The sequence below is a fragment of the Danio rerio genome, chromosome 19 (assembly GCF_049306965.1).
Source record: "Danio rerio strain Tuebingen ecotype United States chromosome 19, GRCz12tu, whole genome shotgun sequence".
Taxonomy (NCBI): Eukaryota; Metazoa; Chordata; class Actinopteri; order Cypriniformes; family Danionidae; genus Danio; species Danio rerio.
The window spans coordinates 43061776-43086320 of NC_133194.1; the positions used below are offsets into that span (position 1 = coordinate 43061776).

Sequence of the window (24545 nt, forward strand, 5' to 3'; positions counted from 1 at the left end):
ACACCTAAACCCAAATGTCATTGGTGGATAAGCAAATAGTACTAAATTGTACGAATGAGATTTTACGAATTAGCCACTAAATTAAATAGTCTCAAATTGTCGCGAGATTGTGTTGCCAAATTCTTTCATGTTGTCTCAATAAAAGCTCCCTTAAACAATATATTTTTAGGTTGTCTACAGAACAAACCGTTTTTGTACAATGATTTGCCTAATACCCTAACTTGCCTATTTAACCTAGTTAAGACTTTGAGGGCCTTATCATACACCCGGTGCAATGTGGCACAAGGCGCAATGCAATTGTTGTTTCAGCTTGACGCAAGAGTCATTTTGAAGTTTTGCGCCACGCTGTTTAAATAGCAAATGCATTTGTGCTCATATGTGCGCCCGTAGGCGTTCTGGTCTAAAAAGGAAGGCGTGTTGAAGTGTATTACTAGTGCGTTGCTATTTTGAGAAACTATAATAGATTTTTTAATAGACCAGAACAAAGCCGGTCTATTGTCCAGCGCAGAGCGCGTTAGTTGTGCACCTCGCTTACACACTGCTTAATACACACACAAGATGTAGAGCAATACGCAAATATCTTTACATATGAAAAAGAATTAAAATATTAAGGATATATATAGAATATAATAAGAATATATATATATAGGATATAAATATAAAGGATTAAAATATTACAAAACATATTATTTTCTAGCCAACATAAATATAAAAACTACTGCCTTCATGCCTTCTTCATCTCGGTAGGCCTTTTCAGTTCATTCAATTTGCTTTTGTATAATGTTATTATTATTAGCACTATTATTTATTATATTCTATTTATATTTGTTTTATTAAAAACAAGCTAAGATTTTCCCACCTGTCAGGTTTTAGACCATATGGGGCACAGCATGTATATTAGGATAAAACGAGTTTTTTTATTACACTTCGTTATTACTGTTCATGTATTCGTTTGCTGGAAATTAGAACTGAATTTAAAAATTGTTTTGAAACAAATATTTGCGCTTAACAAACGAAATTAATTATTTATAGGCTAATTAAATGTCTGTGCGTACAAGGTTTCTCTATCCACGAGAGTGAAAGGGAAAGTTAATAATTTATCTTTCGTTCGCGCGCTGTAGATACTCTGTTTAACTGTTTTCTTGCTAGTAAAATGCTCAGTTTTTCCACTTCCACTTACTTTACGTCATGTAAATAGTGGCAAATGTGCCATGGTGCGACGCAACTGACTCTTAAAGGGAATGAGAGATGAGAGTCTGATTGGTTTGTTCTCAAAACACACCTATAACTCATTAAGAAAATAATCTCAACCCTTTTGGACCATGCGCCATGGCGCAAAGCGGATTTTCCCGTCCTTATATTAGCAAAAGTGGATTCTGACACGCCCTGAATGCGTTTGCACCCTGCGCCTTGCACTGTGCACATGGACCATCAAAATAGAGCCCTTAATGTCACTTTAAGCTGAATATTAGTATCTTGGAAAATAACTAGTAAAATATGATGCACTGTCATCATGTCGAAGATAAAATCAGTTATTAGAAATTAGCTATTATGTTTAATAATGTGTTGAAAAAAAAAATCATCTTTCTGTAAAGAGAAATTGGGGGAAAAATATACAAGGGGCTAATAATTCTGACTATCATTAGTGTAAAAAAAAGCAAACATTGTTGGCATCATACTGCTTCATAGCATTCGTTTTACCTAGAAGCTACAGTCAAAGTATGGTGAAGTATGTATTTGCCGTTTTAAAAATGTAGGCTGAGCACATATTTCCAATGAGCCTGTCGTGAAAAAAAAAAAGTAAAGTTGGCTTGAATAAGGGATTCAAGTTTTCGTGTTTCAAAAAGTAAACACAAGTGCATTAAAGCCGCAGAAGTAGGCCATAAGACTTGTTTGCACTATATTCCACGGCTTCTGAAGTCATATGGTGGCTTTGTTTGAGAAACAGATGTGCAATGTACATCATTACCATATATTCCTTTAGTTTTGTGTATTGTGTGTCTTGCATAAGCACGTTTTTTATCATCTGCAACATGCTTTGAGTTCCAAAGCAACTTATATAATGCGGTTAATATCAAGCAAGCAGAGCATGCGGATTTGTGCTGCACAAGAGCCTTTTAGTCTTGACGTTTAATGTAAATGCCACTGTAATCTCTCTCTAGTTTTTCTATTTTATTTTTTTATTCCATTTTCTCTTCTAAATACTGAATATAATGATTTTTTCTGTAGAGTGAAGATAACAACATTCTTTTATCCAGTACAATCGGTAGCCAAAAATGAAAATTTAGTATTCATTTACCTATTTGATTTTTTTTTATATTCTATTAAACACAAAGAAGATAATTTGAAGAATGCTGGTGGCTGGTATATTTTTGACTCCCATAGTAGAAACAATACAATGGAAGTCAATGGGTGCCAGCAAACAGGATTCTTTAAAATATCTTCTTTTGTGTTCAACAGAAGAAAGAGTCTTTAAAATCTCACAAGGGAGAGTAAATGTTGAGGTTGTTTACATTTTACACATTATAAATATAAACAAGATGGTAAAATATGAAGAAAGCTGTATGTGGGAGTACTTTTTATATACTGTTATGTTCACTTTAAATAATATTATGTTCCTTTAAGGGTTGCAATATGGAAAATGTGTACATTTTGATAAGTAAAGTACCAATGATGGCTCAAATATTTCTGAAAGTGTATTTACTCCACTAAGTGAACTGATTGGTTTGGTTCTGAAGCCAAAGTGCATTCTTAACTAGGCAACCTAAAGCCTTCAAACAAGCCTAAGGACAATAAATGATGATGTAATGCTGCTGTATGAAAAAAAAAATACATTCCACAGTCTTGGCATTTTTGTTTTGCTGATTGCAGCAGTGGCAGTTTATGCAATAACAGTACTGTCATGTGTTTTATTTTTAATAATTCTAAATAAATTGAAACCGAAACCCTTTATTCACTCTTACTTTCAGAGGCTGAAGCACTCTTTCATGCCCTTTTTAAAATATTTAGACATAGAGATCTATATGGGCTGCATCATCATATCTCATACTGTAGTGAGACAGTCATATACAGTATTTTTAAGTGAGTTGAACTAATCTAAAAAGAATGACTTCTTTGCACATTTTGCTCTATGAAATCTTAAAAAGTTGCCAGTAGATGAGCCCCACTTTATATTAAGTGTCCTTAACTACTATGTACTTGCATCAAAAAATAAATACAATGTACTTACTGTGTTCATAATGTATATGAGAACACTTGTGGTGGTCTTGAGTTGGGATAGGGGTTGGGTTATGGACAGGTTTGGTGGCATGGGTAGGTTTAAGGGTGGATTAAGGTGTAAGGAATGGTCAGCAGTGTATTTACAAATGTAATTACAATAGTTAATTACTGATGTAATTACAAACAGGTATTTAATCAAGCATAAGTACACAATAAATACATGTATTTACACAAAAAGTACATTGTAATAAACTATTAATTCCTGTGTAAGTACATATTAGTTAAGGCCACTTAATATAAAGTGGGACCGAGTTGCATGGATTGCTTTTAATTTAGCCATGTACTTATGTCCTTTTAAAGCTTTAGTCCCAACACAATACAGTTGTTATGAGTGTCCCTGTTACGCTATTTTTAAAGTTGCTAATTTTGTTTTCATGCATTCATGATTGAAAAAAAGTGTTCAGATTTTTGCAGATCTTTTGCATTCACAAACAGCTACTGTGCATTATACACTACACTATGTGACAAAAGTCTTGCTGCCTATCTAAGTTATAGGAACAACAAATAATGACTTCTAGTTGGTCATTTGGTATCAAAAGTTGTTTATATGAAAGGAAAAGGCCTCTAGATTACGCTTATCTTACCAAACTAAAATATGATCATGCCTTGATTTTTAATTATTTATTTAGGACAGTAAGGTCTGACTTTGCTTAGACAAAAGTCTTGTCACTTAACAGAAATAATGTACAGTATAGAATATGAAGTCATGGTGCATCCATGCATCTCTGCAATGACTCAAATAACTTATTAATAAAGTCATCTGGAATGGTAAATAAAGTGTTTTTGCAGGACTCCCAGAGTTCATCAAGCTTTGGATTCATCTTCAATGACAATCTACCATGAATATGCTTAATAATGTTCATTTCTGGTGACTGGGCTGGCCAATCCTGGAGCCACCTTGATTTTCTTTGCTTCAGGAACTTTGATGTGGATAGGGGCACTATAAGGAGCATACATAGTCAAATAACACAAAAAAGTCAAGCAACATAATGGTCAGGAAATGGTAATGGTTTTTATTCCTAGGCCAGTACTAGACTAACTGGTTTGAGCTTTGATGAGCAGTGGAACAGACACAAATGCTGTAATTCTGCTTCCAGACAGCTTCGCTCTGCTAAAGAAGGTTTCACTGAAGCCAGTCTTGGGCTGTTAGCCAATCAGAGACGTCGACAGCTGCTGACAGGACTGTTGAAGTCTTTGAGGACCATAAAGACTCTGGTAATTACTTTATTGAGATGGTTAATGACTAAACAAAATGTTTATACCTTGCTCTCCAGCTTCACAGTCACTCTTTCCTCATTTTACTTCTCACTGTTTTACTTGCAGCAAAGAACTGATGTTCGACTGAGCGAAATGCTGGAGGTGAGTTTTAAAATCCTCTCCAAATATGCATTGCACAAATTCACCCCATATACAAACCACAACCAAAAGGGAATTCACAAACAACTCTACAAGTAATAGCTGGATGAAGATGCTTTTAACTGAATTGTCTCTCACGCTCTTTAATTGTAGAATTTAGTCCATTTATGCCATTGGTTTATGTAAATTTTCCATGTATTATGTTATTGTAACGGTAATGATAAAAATCTTACCAAATGTGAACTCAGTTGTTCAAGTTTGACCCTGTAAAAAGTGTCTAGAGATCAGGTAAAAGGTTCAGGTAAAATGAGGCATTTAATTTTACAGGAGGAGGACTATCCTGGCGCCATCCAGCTGTGTTTAGAATGCCAGAAAGCTGCCAGCACTTTCAAACACTACAACTGTATAAGGTGAGTGGAGAAACGCTAAACATACTGCTGGGAGAACTAGACCCTGAAGTGTAGTTGTGGGACAGTTCACAAAATTGTTGGTTCGGCTTGTATCATGGTTCTGTGGTTGTAGCGAATTAGCTCAAAGAGAAGATGAAGATTCACTTGAACAGGGCTTCACAAGAATGGACTTTTTTAAATCCGAACAAACGAATCGTCCAGCGATCATTTAAACTGACAGTTTACTTTAATTACAGCTATTGCTATCAAAATAAAAACCCATTTATGTTTAAGCAGCGTAGCACCTTTCTTTATACAAAACAACACTTTATTGACTAATCTAACAGAAAATAACACCTAACACAAACACACATTCATACGAGTGTAGAGAAGAGTAAAGAAAGTTAAATAAAAGTTTGAGAGAATGTGATGATGAAAAACCTCGGATTTTGTAAGACCAAACCAAGCGAACCACAAATAATCTATTTAACCCTTCTATGGTTTTTTTAGGGTAACATTTAGTTTACACCGGTTCAGTGCTAATCTGGAAGTGTTACTTGCATTCCTTTAGTGATGCGAAGAACTCCCTCTGTTGAGCATGTGGCTGGCTAGTGTTCAGTTATTTTGTCCTTGTCGTTTCAAGTTTTGAAAGCAGCAAAAGGCCAATCATGTTTGACTACTGGTTTTGCGGCACTTGATTAGACTCTCGGCGGAAAAGAAAGAAAGAAAAGTATCGAGATGGGAATGTCTGAGCTGTGGATTTAACCCATTTTGTCTTGGTCCCCGCCTGCTCCTTGGAGTCCTCTGGGTTCAAGTCTTTCTCTGGCCTGGGCCTTCTAACTTGGGTGTTCTTTTCTGGCCTCAGGTTTCCTCTGGCCTGAGGTTTCTTGTTTCTGGAGTTTTTGGTTCTTCCTGAGTGGTGGCCTTAGGCACAAGCTTTTATAAGGGTGGTTTGTACCCACCCTCCAGGGCCAAGTTGACCAATAAGAAGTTAAACATCCCTGAGGCATGTTTTATAGTCCTTTGTTCAGAAGTGTAGTGATTTGCATAGGTGATGTAAACTGAAGCAGAAATGTTCACGTTTCTTAAAATGTAATATATTGCACACTTATTTAGATAAAATGAAAACCATTGTTCATCACAATGACATTTGCAGTTTCAAAAATGTAGGCTGGAGCACATATTTCCAATGATGATGATGTCGTGAAAAAAAAAATAAAAGTTGGCTTGAAGCGGATGTCCTTGCAGCTGAAATCCAGTACTGGCAAACACCAAATTCACCTATAGCGCATGTCTTTGGGCTATGGGGGAAACCGAAGCACCTGGAGGAAACCCACACGAATACGGGTAGAATATGCAGACTCCACATAGAAATGCCAACTGAAATAGCCGGGACTCGAACCAGTGATCTTCTTGCTGTGATGCGACAGTGCTAACCACTAAGCCACCGTGTTGCCCTCAAATTCCTCAATTATCACATATTCCAGTCAGATACCAAAACACTCACTTCCCTGCCAAATGGTTGAGAAAATAAACTAAACAATACAACAACGTGAACGTGATTGGAACAGAGTGGTTCACTTGTTTCCCCATAAACATTCTACTAAACTGTATGGCATGCGCTGAATAAAAATATGACAATATGAATTTAAATATATATTTTTAAATTCATAACGACCAGAAAGAAGGCTGGTCGTGTTTAGTATACTGTCACTAAATTTATACTGTAGTTGACCTTTAAAGACCGGCTGAGTTATATGTAATTTGACAGCCACTATTTTAGGGCCACTGTTTATCACATGACGTACTGTATAATGATGCATCATGATGTTTTGCAGCCATTTATGTAGCACTCCACTATTTATCAAATTAAAGTGGCTTAGTTATTGAAAGTACAAAGTTTGTGAGCATTTAAAAATGTTTTAGTTTTAAATTGCGTTTCCTGGATTGGCATGTATTTAGGGACTTTGTTGATACAAAAAGCCAATTGTGGCCAAAATACCTCTGGGCTCAGAATTCCACTTCATTTCTCCTCTTGAACTTGCCTGCTGATCTCTTGACTTTAATAAGCTGATGTGTATCTGAATTGAGCCACTGCCAGTTGAACCACTAAAACATTCTTATTGACTGCAAATTCATCCACCTGCTTTATAATTCAGCTCACTCTTTCAGGAGAATGGAGCTCTGCTCAATAGCCACAACCCTTGTTAATAAAAGCATGCTTGATGGAATTTGTCAGTGTTTATGGTGTGAACACTGCGGTTTGCCCATCTCCATTCCTGCAGGGGGAAGTGATAAGGTGTTTAATTGGATGTGTTGAGATCCTGAGTTGTGTGCTCGGGCCCGATCATAGACCCGGTGCAATGCGGCGCCTGATGCGCCAAAAGTTTTTTTTTTTTTTCTTCTAGTTTCCACACAGTTTTTTTGCTAGTTTGGCGCAGGTATCATTTTGCACTATGTTGTTTAAATTGCTAATGCATTTGTGGTAATTTGTTAGCCTATGGTTGTACTGGTCTAAAAAGGAGGTGTGGCTGTGCCAATGACCTCTAAAAGCTGCTTTAAAATCAATGTCAGATGGTTTTCATTTGTTTATTCAAAGAGCGTATTAGTGTTATGCACTTATGCGGGTACAAAACACGCAAACGCATTGCTTATTACACACACAGGGATGCACAGCAGTACACAGATATCTTTAAATATAACAAATTAAAGGATTAAAATGCAAAGAAAAATATTATCGTCTACATAAATATAAAAACCACCACCTTCTCTCATGCATTCTTCCCTCAGGGGGGTTACTTTTGCTGTGCATAATTTTATTTTAGTTTATTATAGTTTTTAAAACTTGTCCATTTTTAAAAGAAACTCTGAAAGTTCAATGGTCCTAAAAAGGTTTAAAGGTGCTGCATGTAAGATTTTGACTCTTCTAAAGCACAAAAATACCGTAATATGTTTTCAGATATTTAAGAAACGTGCTAAGTGAACATTCTTGTTCGTCTGAAAAACAACGCTGAAGTCAGATATTCTGCTTTGAAAATGTGCATTACGTGCTGGAACAGCTCTCTTTGGTCATTTAACTCACCCAATGCCAGTTTAGCCCATTATATTTTAACCCCCGGTTTGCCTTGGTGTTACATTGTAACCCTGTGTCTTAACAACACGCTACGTGACGAGATTTGCAGTGATAACCAATTGGGCTGTTTGCACCAGATGAAACATGACAGAACTTTAAATACAGCCATTCAGAAGCGCAGAATAGTGCACTCACTGCACTCCAACCAAACAGTAAGGTTTATAATCTAATAAATACATATTAAACCTCTTTAACATTATTAAATGTAAATGCTCAATCACTGATATGTGTTGGTTTGCACTTAGTCTCAGTTCTAAAGTTCAATTTCAAACAGTTTATTTTATTTTACTGGTCTGTGGTGAACTATCTGCTGCTGCTTTCAGTAGTATGGCAATAAATGTCATGTAAAATGGCATTCAAACTCACATTATTAGCATTTAACAATGAATAAAACACATGAGATGTACCTGAAGTGATCACTGTCAGTTTTCTGTTGTTCAGCTGCAAGAAATAATTTCAGGTGTTGGTTGGGACAAACTCTTTTTTTTAATATGGAAATATTTTTTCTTTTACATACCATTGCTTTTAATTAGAACTGGATTTAAATCAGCCTTTGTTGGCATCGTCAATCTGGCAACCTTCTCTTGTGTGTGTTTTAAACCAGGTGTGTAATACCTACTTCAAATAGAGCAACAAACGCCTTTTTTTGTTCATTTTTTTCTTTACTCAAACACCTTTGAGCTACCATTGGTCCATTGGGTTTACGCAGTTGGTGGGTTTGTTCTGGAGCGCCTCCTTTGGCGAGCGTTCACTTTTGCCCCCGATTCATTTCTCATTCCATGGAGGTCAGACAGGATACGACAACAACATGTACATGAACAAACTGAAGAGTCAAGTAGCAGAGCTTGTTTGTACAGACCAGAGCAGATCTTTACAGAGCTTTTCTTCTCTCATAGGCATTATTGTTGTTGTTTTTATGAGTGGACCAGTACACTCTTGAGTTTTTTTTTATCCACTTTCGTCAATTGGTGAAGTTTGTTTTTTCGTAACCGTTGCCTCTGGCTTACTTGGTTTGAGACTTATGGAGCTGTGCATCGATGGATTTGCTCTTCAGTGTCTGGTCTTTTAGCAGAGAAAATAAACCACACTGAACTGAACTAAACTGAACTGAACTTCAACTCTGAAAACTGAACTGACACTTTCAATCTACTAGAACTACTATGTTAAGCTGCTTTGACGTAATCTACGTTGTAAAAGTGCAATAGTAATGTAGATGAATTGAATTGAACACAAGCAACATGACACGTACTGTATAACTCTGCCTCCTGCAGCGTGGGGGTGTCTGTATATTTGAAAACAACACACCGTCACTTAGCTTATTAGAAATTTTTTTTGCTCTCAAACAAAAGTAAAAAGTTTGTTTTTTCATTCCATTTCAAGCCTTAAAATTATCCTTAAAATTGTCCTTGGCTATTTTTTTTTACTTCACAAGCTGCATTTTATCTTTATTTTTAGCATTTGAGATGGAATTTCAGAGATCTTATTTTATTCATTCAGGTTGGTGCGTCCCTGTTTTTGTTTTAGATGCATGTGTGTGTTAAAACACCCACAGAGAATGGGAATTGACAGGGTGGACCGTGAAGAAGCTAGACACACAGATTTGTGAACGCAAGCAAATGCAGAATGACTCACACTGTCTGTGGAGAGACTGTCAAAGGCTGGACCGTGCTTGTGGAGTGCCTGCTTAGTGACCTTCAAACATTCGAAACAGATTTTCTGGAGGTTTTTTGAAACAATCTGTGTGTTCCACTCTTAGATGGTTTTTAAGAGTGCAAGATTGAAAGATTTCTTTTTTTACCCGTTTACTTTGTAAAATGCACTATTACTTTTTATAAATTTAGGGTAAAACTCTTTTAAAAGCAAGAAATCAATTAATAGTTGGTTGTAATTTAGCAAAGATGCCTCATCTCAATTAAAAGTTGTAGTGAGGACATTGATAATGCTGGAAACGATTCCTGCTTCAAATAAATGCTGCTAGTTTGAGCTCAACAAAGAACTCTGACAAAGAAATCATATCTTTTAAACATTTTGACTTTATACTTTCTAGCTGCTTGTCATAAAGTCAGAATTACTAGTAGATGTCCTTCATTCCTGCTGCAAATTCTAGACAGACCCCCAAGATTTTTATTATTTTTTTGTGATTAAAAATGTTGTGCTGTTAATTCCCAGAAATCTGCGGACAATTTTGCGATTATAAATATAAAAAAAGGTTTTATAAAATCTTGTTAACCATGTTTGGTAGCCTACTATGTTATGTTTGCAGTCTTACATAATGACAATGACACAAATCATAAAAATAAAGCTTCTTTAATTTGGTCTCTTGGCAAGACAAGATCTAAAACAGTAGGGATTAGGCCAAAGGAAGATTGTCTAACTCATATTTTTTATCCACGATCTTACTCTCTCTCTCAGATTTCACTCCCCGGAGCATCTGACATAATGTACCTCACTCAGGACATGCATTACGCCCATTCACACGGGGCATCAGAGTCAATGCTTCCCATTCACTTTGAATAGGTGACGTCAGGCTTTGCCGAACTGCATTGTGGATCCGTCGGCGCTGCTTCAAAGGCATTGCTTGCTGCAAAAGTTGGGACTTGCTCAACTTTTCAAGTGCCAATGGAAGTGTCAGCCAATCAGATCATTGTATGCAAATACACTAGCACAGACAGTAGCCGATTGCGTACTAATTTCATCGGTTGACGCTTCTATGACGATTGCGTCAGCCCCAACTTCAGCCTTCACGCCTTCTGTCAAGTGTTGATGCTGAAGCCCCGTGTGAATTAGGACTTCCCCTTCGGTGATACACCTAAAACTAGGATTGCCATAAAACTCGTTAATAGAAAGGAAACATTTTCTGTCATCAAGGGTAGGGAAAGAGTTAAGCTATATCATTTATCGATTTTATACATGTCATAATATCAGCAATACATGTAAAGCAAAAGTAATGTCCTTCAATTCGGTCACGTTCAGCGGCCTTCATCCTTGAATCAATTTCCATCATTGTAAGCTGTTTGCTTTTCTTGTTAGATGTTTGCTTCCACTTTCTTTTGCACTCTTAAGTGCGTCAAACCCCCAATTTGCGCCACGTTATTCACCCGAATTGCGCTACAGCATCTTTGTATTGTCTTCACATGTAAATCACTCGCGCTTCATCCGCATCAGGTCACTGCACAGACTGCAAAACAATTCTACCCCACTTTCATGTAATGTGAAGATTGTGAGGGCGTTTTTTGTGATTATTTTGCGTTTAAATAAAGAATTTTGCAGGATCGCTAAATGTTTTTGACTTTTTGTTGATTTTGCGTTGGATTCAACAATCGCAGAATCACTAAAAACTAGGTGGTCTGTCTAGATAAAACCTAATTCAGGCCTGATTTTTTTCACATTTTTAATTTCAATTATCAGAGAGAAAATAGTAAAGTCTTAATAATCTTTATTATTATTATTATTCAATGGCAGAAACAAATAATTTGCGAGACAAACTGCTTCTCTGATTTATGGAGTCCACAAACTATTGCGTTCACAGTCACAGAATGGTATTAAAAAGTCTTACATTTCACAAACATTTAGGCTTTAAAAAAACTCAAATTTACTTAAATATTTTGTTGTAGGTCTTAAATCATTTTAAAATTGTCTTAATTGTCCTATGACCTGGTAAATTTGGACAACATCAATTTTAATCATGGACAATCCATCCCGATAAAACTTTAACTAAAGTTTATTTAATAACTGTATTTAGCAATATGGTTTTATTTTCTGTCTTATAGTAACCAGGGTTGGGTCTTAAAATGTCTTAAATTCCAACTAAATTTGAGTTATTTTGAATGGGTCTTAATTTAGCTTTTTGCTAGTAAAGCTACTCATTCGGGCTGACATCCATTCAATCACCAGCAATAGATCTCAGTAAAACCTTATTTTCTAGATTTAAGTTTATTATTGCAAAGAGATACAGCTCACAACTGTTGACATTTTACAACAAATTCCCCATTAAAAACCCTTATCAGGGTGTGTTTAAAGTCTAAAATTAGATTCTTAATGGTCTTAAAAGGGTCTTAAAAAGTCTTAAATTTAACTTGATGAAACCTGCAGAAACCCTGAATAACATTTGTTTACAATTTCTTCATGTACGGTATTTATAGTTACCTGGTGAAGACACTGACCTGGACAGATTGTTGTGCTTACATTTAGTTAATTACAATTTTTAAAACTTGTCAAAGTTTTTGAAATAACTTTTTATGTTAGAAACAACTGTATGTATACAACTAGAGTTTTCTTGTTCGAGACATTATTTTACAAATACGGTACACTGTAAAAAATGCAGGGTTCCACACAATTCATTTGTCCCAACACAAATCCATTAAGTTAACAGTTTTAGCAAATGTATGTGGATTGAACATAAAACAATTAAGTTGTCCCAATGAAATCTTAAGAATTGTGTTGTTTTAGCTCATTTTAAATAAAAAAAGTTTTAAAAATAAAAAAAATAAATATTTATTCAGTGTATATGCGGAAACAACTAAAATGGATTTTTTTGATGGAGCAAGTAAACATATTTTCCATTGGCTCAACCGCACCATTAGAAAGAATCATTAGTGTTTAGTACTGTATAAGTCTGAAGTTTCATTCATGCTAGTCTTAAAATATCTTAAAATTGACTTGGTTCACCAGCTACTAAACACCATCATGGTAACACACAAAAAGTTAAAGTAATGCAAGAAACAATATTTATCAGCATCAGATTTAAAACTCTAATGTACATGACCGATGCTTAAAAAGAGGCATAAAAACATGACTAAACTAAAAAGAAATCCATAGTAATGTCAACAAAACAGAACAAAAAGTGAAGTGTCATGCAAGGAATTCTCTTGGAAAGTGAATTTATGGTTATTCTCTGTAAATATTTAGGAAAATTGCTGTTAAACTGACTTTTTTTGTTACAATTTAGGTTTAAACTTTTTAACTAAAGCCTTTTTTTGTTTTGTTTTTGCAAAGTCTGCTTCACATTGTGCTGAACTGAAAATATTGGCGACTTTTTATCCATCCTGCATATCCGTCAAGCTTGCTTCTGGTGTTTCTGAATAATTCTGTTTTGTTTGTGATAAGGCGGGCCGTAATCTAATGGCCTAATGGTGTTTTTTTGTTTTGCCTAGTCATTGCCAGAGTTTCAGCTAAAAATCTGTTTCCCTGTTAAAAATGTCTCTTACATCTTGGACAGCCTGAGGGTGAGTAAATTAACAGCAGATTTTCTCTTTTTGGGGTGAACCATCCATTCAAAGCGGACAGTGATTATAACATCCATCTAACGCTAAAAAGTTGCAGAAGTTCAGAACGAGACGTTCTTTTTGAAAAGGAAGTTTCGATTTTTTTTTTTTTTTTTTTGTTTAACCTCTCGTCTGAAAAGATCAAAGGAAATTAGATTTCTCATCATATGACAGATGTCCGTGTATTATTTTCTGGTGCAATGTGATGATGAAATGATGATTCACATGTTGCTTCATCTCAAAAACGTCTTGGATTCTTTTGCAAACTTTCCCAGATAAACCCCAAGTGTGTTTTGGAGACTTTCTTTCCTTCCAGTTAGCTTCGGATCGTACATCAGCGCTCATTTAGCCAGTAACAGATGCGGTAGAAGTCTGAATTATTAGCCCCCTGAATATTTTCCCCCAATTTGTATTCAACGGAAAGAAGATTTGTTTTTCAACACATTTCTAAACATAATAGTTTTAATTATGGCATTTATCATGTATGGCCATACACCCAAAGCGCTTTACAATCATGAGGGGGGTGGGGTAGGGTCTCTTCACACCACCACCAGTGTGCAGCATCCACTTGGATGATGTGAAGGCAGCCACAGGACAACGTCACCAGTGTGCTTACCACACACTAGCCATTGGTGGAGCGGAGAGACAGTGATAGAGCCAATTCGGTGGATGGGGATGATTGGGAGGCCATTATTGGTAATGGCTGATGGAAGGAATTTGGCCAGGACATCAAGGTTACACCCCTAATCTTTTTACGAGAAGTGCCATGGGATTTTTAATGACCACAGAGAGTCAGGACCTCGGTTTAATGTCTTATCCGAAAGACAGTGCTCACTGACAGTATTGACCCTTTTCACACTTCCGATGTCATAGTTGGGGAAAACAGTGAATGGGAGAATACAACAAATATTTTTTGTACAATCTTATTTGCTCAAATAATAAAAGAAAAACTCGACGATGATGTTATCAAGATGTTGTTAAAAAAAATTGTGTGAGACTGTTGATGGCAGCCAGAGGAAAGAATAACGTAAATTTTGCTGTGCTGTCCCATAGACACTGCGTTAGAAACCCCTCGCACAAGCGGTAATTGTTTTTTTGTAATTTGAAGCAAAGATGATATACTACATACATAAATACTGTACATATAAATGTTTATACATTAAAAAAAACAATATATATATATACATATATATATATATATATATATATATATATATATATATATATATAAAAAAAAAAAATATATATATATATATATATATATATATATATATATATATATATATATATATATATATATATATATATATATATATATATTAGGGATGTAACGGTATTGTAAATACCGTCATACCGCAATATTAATTTTTTTCGATATTACCGAAGTCGCATGACTCGGTAAAACTATAGGTCTTCTGAGAAAATTTGCTCAGGCGAATGAAGCGAACGGGAGGTAGCGAAAACTACAATTCCCATCAGCCCATGCTTGACCATCATCCCTTGCGGTCTGTTGTCGCTACAGATCCAGTAATGCGGAAATGGAGTGTGCTGCTAGAAGCGGGGATGAAAAAGAGCTGTAAAACTCTAAAGCGAGTGTTGTCGCCGCGCGCGTACTGAATAGCGGTGTTGTCGTGCGAGTTCTTATCAGCTGTGTTGTCGCGCGCGTACTGAATAGCGGTGTTGTCGCGAGAGTTCTTATCAGCTGTGTTGTTGCGCGCGTACTGAATAGCGGTGTTGTCGCGCGAGTTCTTATCAGCTGTGTTGTCGTGCGAGTTCTTATCAGCTGTGTTGTCGCGCGAGTTCTTATCAGCTGTGTTGTCGCGCGAGTTCTTATCAGCTGTGTTGTCGCGCGAGTTCTTATCAGCTGTGCTGTCACGTGCGTACTGAATAGCCGTGTTGTCAGCACACTGTTCAGATTGATGCAGACATGACACCTCTATCTTACTCATGGTTTGTCCTCTCAAGTGGGGAAAAGACAATGCACAACGTTACCCACTGCTGTCAACCTGGGCCAAGTCATATCTCTCTTGTCCCAGAAACCTCAGTCCCAAATGAGAGGTTTTTTTTTCTGTTGCAGGGGACATTGTAAATACCCAGAGATACCAGCTTTTACCAGATTATATTTATATGATAATTTTCCTTTAAACCCATCTTTATCTAAGTGAGTGAGTGATTAAATGTTGAATGTGATGAGTTTTCAACAATACTAAATTGAAACTTTATTTTTTTTTACATGGTTTAATATTTTTTTGTTATTAAAATTGAAGTTCCTGTTTCAAAGCTTACAGATAGATGGCTAATTTGTATGTCATTGACACTTTTGGCACTTTTTTGGAGTATTTTCACAAGTTTTGTTTTTTCCTGTAAATGATTCAATAAATACCGTACCGTGACATGCATACCGAGGTATTACCGTACCGTGAAATTCTGATACCGTTACATCCCTAATATATATATAAAACTTTAAAGGATTTAAGATGCTGATGACTGTTAAATGCGTCATAACAGGCTTGTGAAAAGGGTCCATAGTGTCCCCGTCAATATACTGGGGCATTAGGACTCACAGATCGCATGTTGAACGACCACTGCTGACCTCACTAACACCAAGGCCTGTTTACTTTAATATGTTTTCGTTTTAAAATGCATAAGCTTTGCTATAGTTACGCCTTTCGTCCACACTAACCCGGAGTTTTTGAGCCCCAAAAACAGAGCGTTTTGAAAATGCTGAAGAGGCCATTTTGGTTTTAAAACCTGCTTTGTATCAGTGTGAATGGGGGAAAATGGAGACATCTGAAAACGGAGGCGGGGCTGCAGACATTCACCTCTGATTGGGGCTTTTTCCTCATCATTAAGTAGCCTATACAAAGTTCAGTCCTGCATCCTCTCCTTCAGTTTAGACTTTACATGTTAAAATGGAAGAGAAACTCACGAAGACGCGTCGTGTAAATCTTTAAAGGAAACTGTACTTTATAATCTCATTTTCATCACCCTGACTAAGTAGTTTCACTATTTTAACAATAAAATGAAAACAGGATATAAGGAACTGCCTGTTTTCATTTTGATATTAACAACTTGAAGGACACCAAAAATCTTGAGGCATCGTGTAGCTACATATTTAAATGAGCGCCATCTTCACTGTATGCATATTTATAACAAAACAAAGCGTATAACATTACTGCCTCCTTTCATTTTCACTGAAAAATACCAAACATACCCTCTCTTTAGCTGGATATCAGTTTTAATAATCAATAATGGCCATTATAAAAGTATTACGTGCATCATTAAGTTTATACAATATAGGAAATAAAACCAAGCAATCAGTCCAATGTGCAGAATCAGTGTACATAGTTACATGAATTAATATATATTAACTTATCTTTGCGCTCAGCCAAAACACATCACCTGTGAACAAGTAATAGATTCAAAAGAGCAAAGTGGGGGAATATGTCATTAGATATAGACAAGATGAATTATATATCACGTTTAACAAATATAGTGAGATTAGATCCAGCGTGGATCCTTGATGAACTGTCTGATGTGCACTGCTCTCACCTGGGGTTTTGTTCTCAAAGGACCTTCTGATTGCCTGGAGCTCAGATGTCTGCATACACTGCAGCACGTCAGAGAGTGTGTGTGGTCACTTGATGTTAATTTTCAGTGATATAATGTCGATGGAGATCTTTCCAGGAATGCTAGTGTGGACGTGGTTCACTTTCATTCTAAAACACCGTTGTAAAACTACAACGTACTACTGTAAATAGGGCATAACACCACTTTCTTTGCCATGATGACAGTACATAATAATTTTCTAGATATTTAAAGGCTTAACTAGGTTAATTAGGGTAATCATTGCACAGTGCTGGTTTGTTCTGTAGACAGTCAATACAAATATTGCTTAAGGGGGCTAATAATATCAACTTTAAAATGGTTTTAAAAAAATTTAAAACTGCTTTTATTGTTGACGAAATAAAACAAATAAGACTTTTTCCAGAAGAAAAAATATTATAGGAAATACTGTGAAAAATTCCTTGCTCTGTTAAACATCATTCGGATTTGGTGAAACAAAATTCACAGGAGGGCTAATCATTGTGACTGTACTTCACTTGTTTTCCCGCTCAGGTTCAAGAAAGCATGTCTAATTACAAAGAGACGTAATCCTCAAAAGTGCCCAGCCGAGTGCTTTCACAGCCCGGCACACTCAACTTTTACAAACACTGCCCACAAATCCAACCACATCCTTTAATTTAATCACATCTAACACCATTGCGCCCCCATGCTATTAGCAAACGATTTATGTCCCGAAAGCGGAATGCTATTATTTCCTCCATGCGCTTTCTTGCCTAATGGCATATAATGATAAGAGACTGTTTGAATGGAAATGTTTTTATTGTGTGACGGATCCTGTCGTGAAAGCTCATTAAAAAGTGATTTCGCATGGCGTTCCCCCTGAAGGAAACGGAACGAGGAGTTGCGAGTTCGGAAGTAATTGATCAGCTTGACGTGACGCTGGGTTTTCCTCCGAGCGAAAAGGGGGGACCCGTGTTGAGTCAGAGCCCACTGTGATGGATCGAGGGAAAAAACGTAGGACTTCTGCGTCTTTCCATTAGGCTTTGCAAGAATGCATTTGTCTGAAGGAATCAGCTTTGCAATGAAAAGGTCACATCTTCTCCTGCTGGTCATCTGGCACCGGCAGCTGTGTTGCAGATTAAGAAAACTCCCTTGCTTTTTGCTCACCAGCGGGGTGATTCTTCATGTCAAAGCTATTGCGTTATGGCAAAACGAGACCTTTTCCAAAATGAGACTTTATCCACTTTTTCCTACACCCCAAGTGTGAATGATGGGAATAAGTTCCCTAATTGGATGGCACTGTAAACAGTCTTTGAAATTTTGTTAAAAATTAGTGGCAGTAAGCTCTGTGTTCTAAATTGATCTCATTCTGGGCTAAAATATTAAAAATTCTACCTGAAATTTTACATTGTGAATTAGTTTTGGACCCACTTTTGGTTATATTCAGAATTTCAGACAAAACTAGATCACTTCAGGATTCTCAAAAATAACTGTTGTCTTACAGTCTTATTGTGGCAAAGAAGCTGGTGCTAAGGTTTTGGAAATCAACAGAATCCCCATCATTTAGATCCTGGCTGGAAGAATTAACTACATTAGCACATTTGGAAAGGATTAGATTTCTTATGGCAAAGAAATTGAAAAAAATTGACAAGATTTGGTCTCCTCTTCTCCTCTATCTTGAAAGCGTAGATTAAAAATCCAGATGGTGAAGGTCACACCAACAGTATACTGCATAAGCTTCAGTCCCAGGGGTGGGGTGGGTTTTAGGGGTTAGATATTCAGTTTTTTTTTCTCAACTATTTTATTTTATTCTATTACAGATATTATTGTTTTTAATTTTAATTTTTACTTATTTTTATGTGTGTGATATTTAATTCGTTTATTTATTTTTTGCAAAAAAAAAAAAAAAAAACTTGAGATGCTGTAACATTTGCTGTAATGTTGTGCAATGCAATAAATTGGTGGCAGTGAGCTGGAGTTATTCTCTTATATTTGAATATTAAAGATGCAATTTTTAAAATTGTTTTCCATTAATATCCTAAAACTACTAGAATAGTGTTATATATTTTGTTGACTCATGTACTTACATTATGCCAAAAATTTACAATAATATATGAATGACTAGTATACGGTGTACAGTACCTGACAAAAGTCTTGTCGTCAATCTCGATTGTAAGAGCAACAAATAATAACTTGACTTCTGGTTGATCATATGGAAAAGTGGCAGATGGTAGATTTTTTCAGATGAATCATCTATTGAACTGCGTCCCAATGATCACAGATACTGCAGAAGACCGATTGGAACCTGTATGGACCCAAGATTCTCATAGAAATCTGTCAAGTTTAGTGAAGGAAAAATCATGGTTTGGGTTTACAATCTGTGCGATTGATTTACAGAATAGATGTCAACATCAACAGTCTGAGGAATCAAGACATTTGTGCTGCCCATTACATTACAAACCACAGGAGAGGGCAAATTCTGCAGCAGGATAGCGCTCCCACTCATACTTCAGCCTCCACAGTTCCTGAAAGCAAAGAAGGTCGAGGTGCTCCAGGATTGGCCAGCCAGTCACCAGACATGAACATTATTGAGCATATCTGGGGTAAGACGAAAGAGGAGGCATTGAAGATGAATCCAAAGAATCTTGATGCACAGTCCTGCAAGAACGCTTTCTTTGGCATTCCAGATGACTTTATTAATAAGTGATTTGAGTCATTGCTGAGATGTATGGATGCAGTCCTCCAAGCTCATGGGAGTCATACTCAATATTCATTCTTCTTCCACTGCAGCTTGACTATATTCTATACTGGACATTATTTCAGTTAAATGACAAGACTTTTGTCTAATCAAAGTCAGACCTTACTGTCCTAATTAAATAATTACAAGTCAAGCGATGATCATATTTCATTTTGGTAAAGTAAGCATAATCTAGAGGCCTTTGCCTTTCATATAAGCCACTTCTGATACCAAATAATCAACTAGAAGTCAAGTTATTTGTTGTTCCTAAAACTTGGATAGGCGACAAGACATTTGTCAGGTAGTCTATGACCTCTTTAGCACAAAGCAACAGCTGAAATGATGTGCTATTTAATATCAAGCATCTTTCAGCATTTCTAAGAGAATCTCATACTATACAATATTGCACATACATACTGTGGTAATACTTTATGTTGATGGTCCATTTGAGTATTAGTACTGTCTGCTTAATATGTTGATACTGCTCCTTCAACAGATATTTAACTGACTATAAGAAACTTTGCAAGTACATGTAAACTAACCCCAATCTAACAGTCTACTTTTAATCTAATGAGAATTAGTTGGCATGTAGATGCAATGCAACTTAAATTCAACACACAGACCATCAAAATAAAGTGTGACTCAAACTGTATATAATATTAAGGTCTTGACTATGGAGGCCATTTCATGATGGCCTTTGCTTAATCAGTTTTTCAGCTATTTTTTTTTAGTAATAATTACATACCAAATGAAAACCTGCCTGTACTTTTTAGCATTCACAATCCCATCACCACAGAATATTGACAACAGCTCTGGCAGAAATGAACTTCAGTATTTTTCATTCATTCCTCCTTCTTTCTTTTATAAATCTTAAACAATTAGACCTAAAAAAATCCAACTAGAACCTAAATATTTGAGAGGGTGCTCGCTGCAGAGCCATTTGAGGAGAGCTGAGCTCCAGCGAGGGGGAGCATGAGCTGTCGCTCCTCCTCCTGTAAGCTTTTTTAATGCGTACACCAACCCCACCCCTAACCCTACCCCCAGTGACATCATTCGTAGAAGAAGAGCAAAAAAGGTGGAGCTCAAGCTTAAGCTCCCCCTCGCTGGAGCTCAGCTCTCCTCAAATGGCTCTGCAGCGAGCACCCCTTGGAATATTTTGGCTGTATTTTAATAAAGAGAACGAGAAGTAAGATATGATGTAACTGGGGGACTAAAACCTGGTTTATACTCTGCGTCCACTAGTTCGCTTGAGTACGCGTGGCGAATGTAACATCATCGCAGAGTTTGTAGAGGTTCACTTTGCGTGCGCGCGACATGATTTAGGCTGGCAGAACGCATGATTTCATTTGAGACTCGAGCGAACAGTGCGCCACATTTGATTTGAGTGTGAACCACTTTTTGAATAGATTTTGTCTGAAATACGTACGATTGTACACATCTTTATGATCCGTGATCACAGAGATAACAGATGACCAATAATTCTTGGCTAGAAATTGCAACAGCTGTGAGAAAGGAGGACAGTTTTTGTTAAAAGGTTTGGAAAAACCTGAGTGAAGAATTTGCTAAAGCTAAAAGAGGCCATGGCAAAAGTGGAGACCCAGGCACACAATTACAGAAACATGTTTTTCCACCATTCATAGGTTTTACACTGATGTAAAATTACAATTTTGAATTTAAAACAATTTACTAGTTACAAAACTACAATTAAGGAACAAATTATTTCTTCGATAACTGGAAAGGAATATTGAAAGCTATCGGTTTACAATATACTGATGCCTGTTTTTTTAGGCTTTATTGGTGATAAAGGTCAGGAATATTGGACTATTATCGCCTTTTTAGCATATCAGTATAGAACAACAGCCAGACAGTAATGTGTGAATTGTGGATCGGGCTAAATTTAAAAATAACATCAGTGTTTTTTTAGTAAGTGTACTTTTTTGCTTTTATTCTTGCCATAATAACAAATATATTTGTAGATCAACTCATGTTCTGTCGTCATTATTATTTTAATAAACTTTAATAGTGTTAGGACTGTGTTGTTTTGTGTTTTGGTGTGTTTGATTTGTTTTAGAGGGGGCGTGCCTTCAGCGCACCTGATGCTGGTCAGCGCCCTTATTTAAACCCCGGCAGAGAGTTTGTCCATTCACTTTGCAGTTGGCCGGAGCTGTGCTCCAATTTGGGCATTATGCTTTGTTTCGCATCCATACACTGACAACACTTACTGCATCCATTCACTTGCTTTTCACACTGATTAAATATACTGATACTGATGTTTTGATTATATTATTTCAATTGTGTTAAATAAAACTGTCCGAGATCTGAACAAAAGCAAGTGATGCATCGAGGTTTGATTAAAAAAAAACCTTGAATGTTTATAAAATCCTTATAATCATTTAAATAATTTATAAAAATAATAAAAATAGTCAGTTTAAAAATATTGAATGATATTAATGATTTGACGTAGTTCCTGAAAACTTTCTACTTCTCTGTTTATCCGTCTGATTTGATGGCCAGTTTCTTTTGACAGCCCCCTGTCGTTTTAAAGAATACCACACGGTGAAAGCGGCAAGTGAAAAAACCTTGTCTGTTTCACGAGGTGCGCGCGCAGTCAGCGGAGGTGTGTGATGCGGAGCCAGGGGAAAGTATAATTTCAGCTTATGACTTTTGCACAGGATATGAAATGACTTATATCATGAAATGAGATTTTTTTTCATATCTCCTAGCCATATATAATACTAACAGCATCAACATGTAATATATTCCCCACTAACATCCACCTCTAAATGTAACATTAAATTATCAAGCATGTTTTTATATTCATGATTGATTTAAAAAAAATTATGCACTAAGCCAAACGTTCCTCTCACTCAGTTTTTTACTGTGTATATGAATTATTTAAAGCACAACCTTATTATTTAAAGTGATCTGTTTAGAATAGAAGTTCCTCAAACAGGAAGCACAATCCATAATTTGAACCGCAGGATAATAGTGTGAAAAAGCCAGATAGAAGCACTTCATTTTGCATCCAGTGCAGGGAAAGTGAGAAGGATGAGGAAAAGGAAGAAGCAGTTTCATTAAAGATTTATGCATTCTGTCTAATCTTTCAACAACACTGGCCAACAGGAGCCGGGCAATCCCTCACGTCAAGCCCATTCAGCTGGTGAAATGAAATGCAGTTGTTAATTATCAGATGATGATTGTGCGTGGCCACCAGAGAAGATGCCTCGAGGATCATGGTTTTCTAGGTCTCAGCTGGTTGTCAAGGGAATGCTTTATAGCACTGGCTCTTTTAGATACTATTAGGATCATATGGGGCAGATTTTTATTTCTTTTTCCTGTAATTTTTGTTATAGGTTTAGTGCATTTACGGGTGGTGATTTAAAGAGGATACATTTAGGGATGCTGCCGGCCATCTGCTTTAAAGCACAGCTATTACAGACAGCAAAAATCAGGACTTGTATTACAAGTCCACTATATAGTATGTTCATTTTTTATGTTTATATTTTTGACTTGTAACATGCTGCTTAATGTCTTTTTTTAAGTTATTTTCTTCATTTATGGGTTTAATATAAAAGTTTGAAATATCTGAGCAGTTATTTGTGAAAATCATGAAAATTGTTTAAATTACTTTAATGCAAAATTGTATTTCATTCTTATGAAGTAAACGTAACCAGTGTGACCGAACTCATCATGTCCTGTGAAAAGGTCTAAGATTTAGTGTTGGTTGCTTATTATTGAATCATTAGTTCATGTAATAAGATTTTTTAAATGGTAATTTTATTTGGTTTTGTTTTATGCTTTTTGATTTATTTTATATGCTTTTGTTTATTTTTTTATTTATTAATTTTAATTATAATTGATTTTGTTTATTTTGTTTATTTATTTTGTTTTGTTTTGATTTAAATTTAGTTTGTATATATATTTTTGTTTAGTTTTTTTTATTTAGTTTTATTTATTTATTTATTTAATTAATTAATTTAAATTATTATAATAAATTTATTTATTATAATTTTGTTTATTTTATTTTGTTTTTATTTAAATTTATTTTGTTTGTTTTTTTTGTTTTGTTTTATTTATTTATTTTATTTTAATTAATCAATTTATTTATTTAAACTATTATTATTTATTTATTTTATATTGGTAATTAATTTATTTTGTTTTAATTAGAATTTATTTTGTTTATATTTTTCATTTTGTTTTTATTTTGTTTTGTTTTGTTTTATTTATTTATTTATTTTAATGAAATAATATATTTATTTTAATTGTTATTTAATTGTTATTTTGTTTATTTATTTATTTTGTTTTGTTTTATTTTTTATTTTGTTTTTATTTGATTTCATTAGCTTTATTCATTTTATTATTTATTTTATTTTCTGTGTATTATGTTTATTATTTTGTGCATATTTTTCACTTTTTAACTTAATTTAATTTAATTTTTTCCTTCATTTTATTTTATTTAAATAATTAATTTTTGTGTGTCATTTTGTTTTCAGTTTTTATTATTTTAATTTAATTTCAATTTAATTAATGTAATATTTGATAGAAACATTATTTAATTTTTATGTAATATTACATTTTTAATGCAACTTATTTATAAGCATTATTTAATGGGATTTTTGTGCTGTATTTTTGCATCTCAATACCCATTGTTATATGCAGATGACCAAAACATGTTTTTTATGTGCTTGTCATAACTCTAAATTTGCTTTATTATTGATGGCTATTATAAAAACCAACCAGACATTTTTTTTTATTCCATCTTTCAGAACACCCACCATCTAGTTTAGCACATCCCTCTCCACACTAACAACACACATCTG

At 35.4% G+C, this 24545-nt stretch overlaps 1 protein-coding gene across 20 annotated transcripts in view; it reads left to right on the forward strand.

Moving 5' to 3' along the window:
- vps50 (VPS50 subunit of EARP/GARPII complex) overlaps window positions 1–24545 on the forward strand; it is a 307794-nt gene that overhangs the window by 52917 nt on the left and 230332 nt on the right. For all 20 annotated transcript variants that reach the window (XR_012395216.1, XR_012395215.1, XR_012395217.1 and 17 more), the window contains exons 7-9: window positions 4377–4494; window positions 4603–4638; window positions 4963–5045. Coding sequence is in view for 4 of the 20 variants with exons in the window: in XM_017352306.4 (XP_017207795.1) it covers window positions 4377–4494; window positions 4603–4638; window positions 4963–5045 (237 nt within the window). In the remaining 16 variants the exon portion in view is untranslated. The remainder of the gene's footprint in view (window positions 1–4376; window positions 4495–4602; window positions 4639–4962; window positions 5046–24545) is intronic.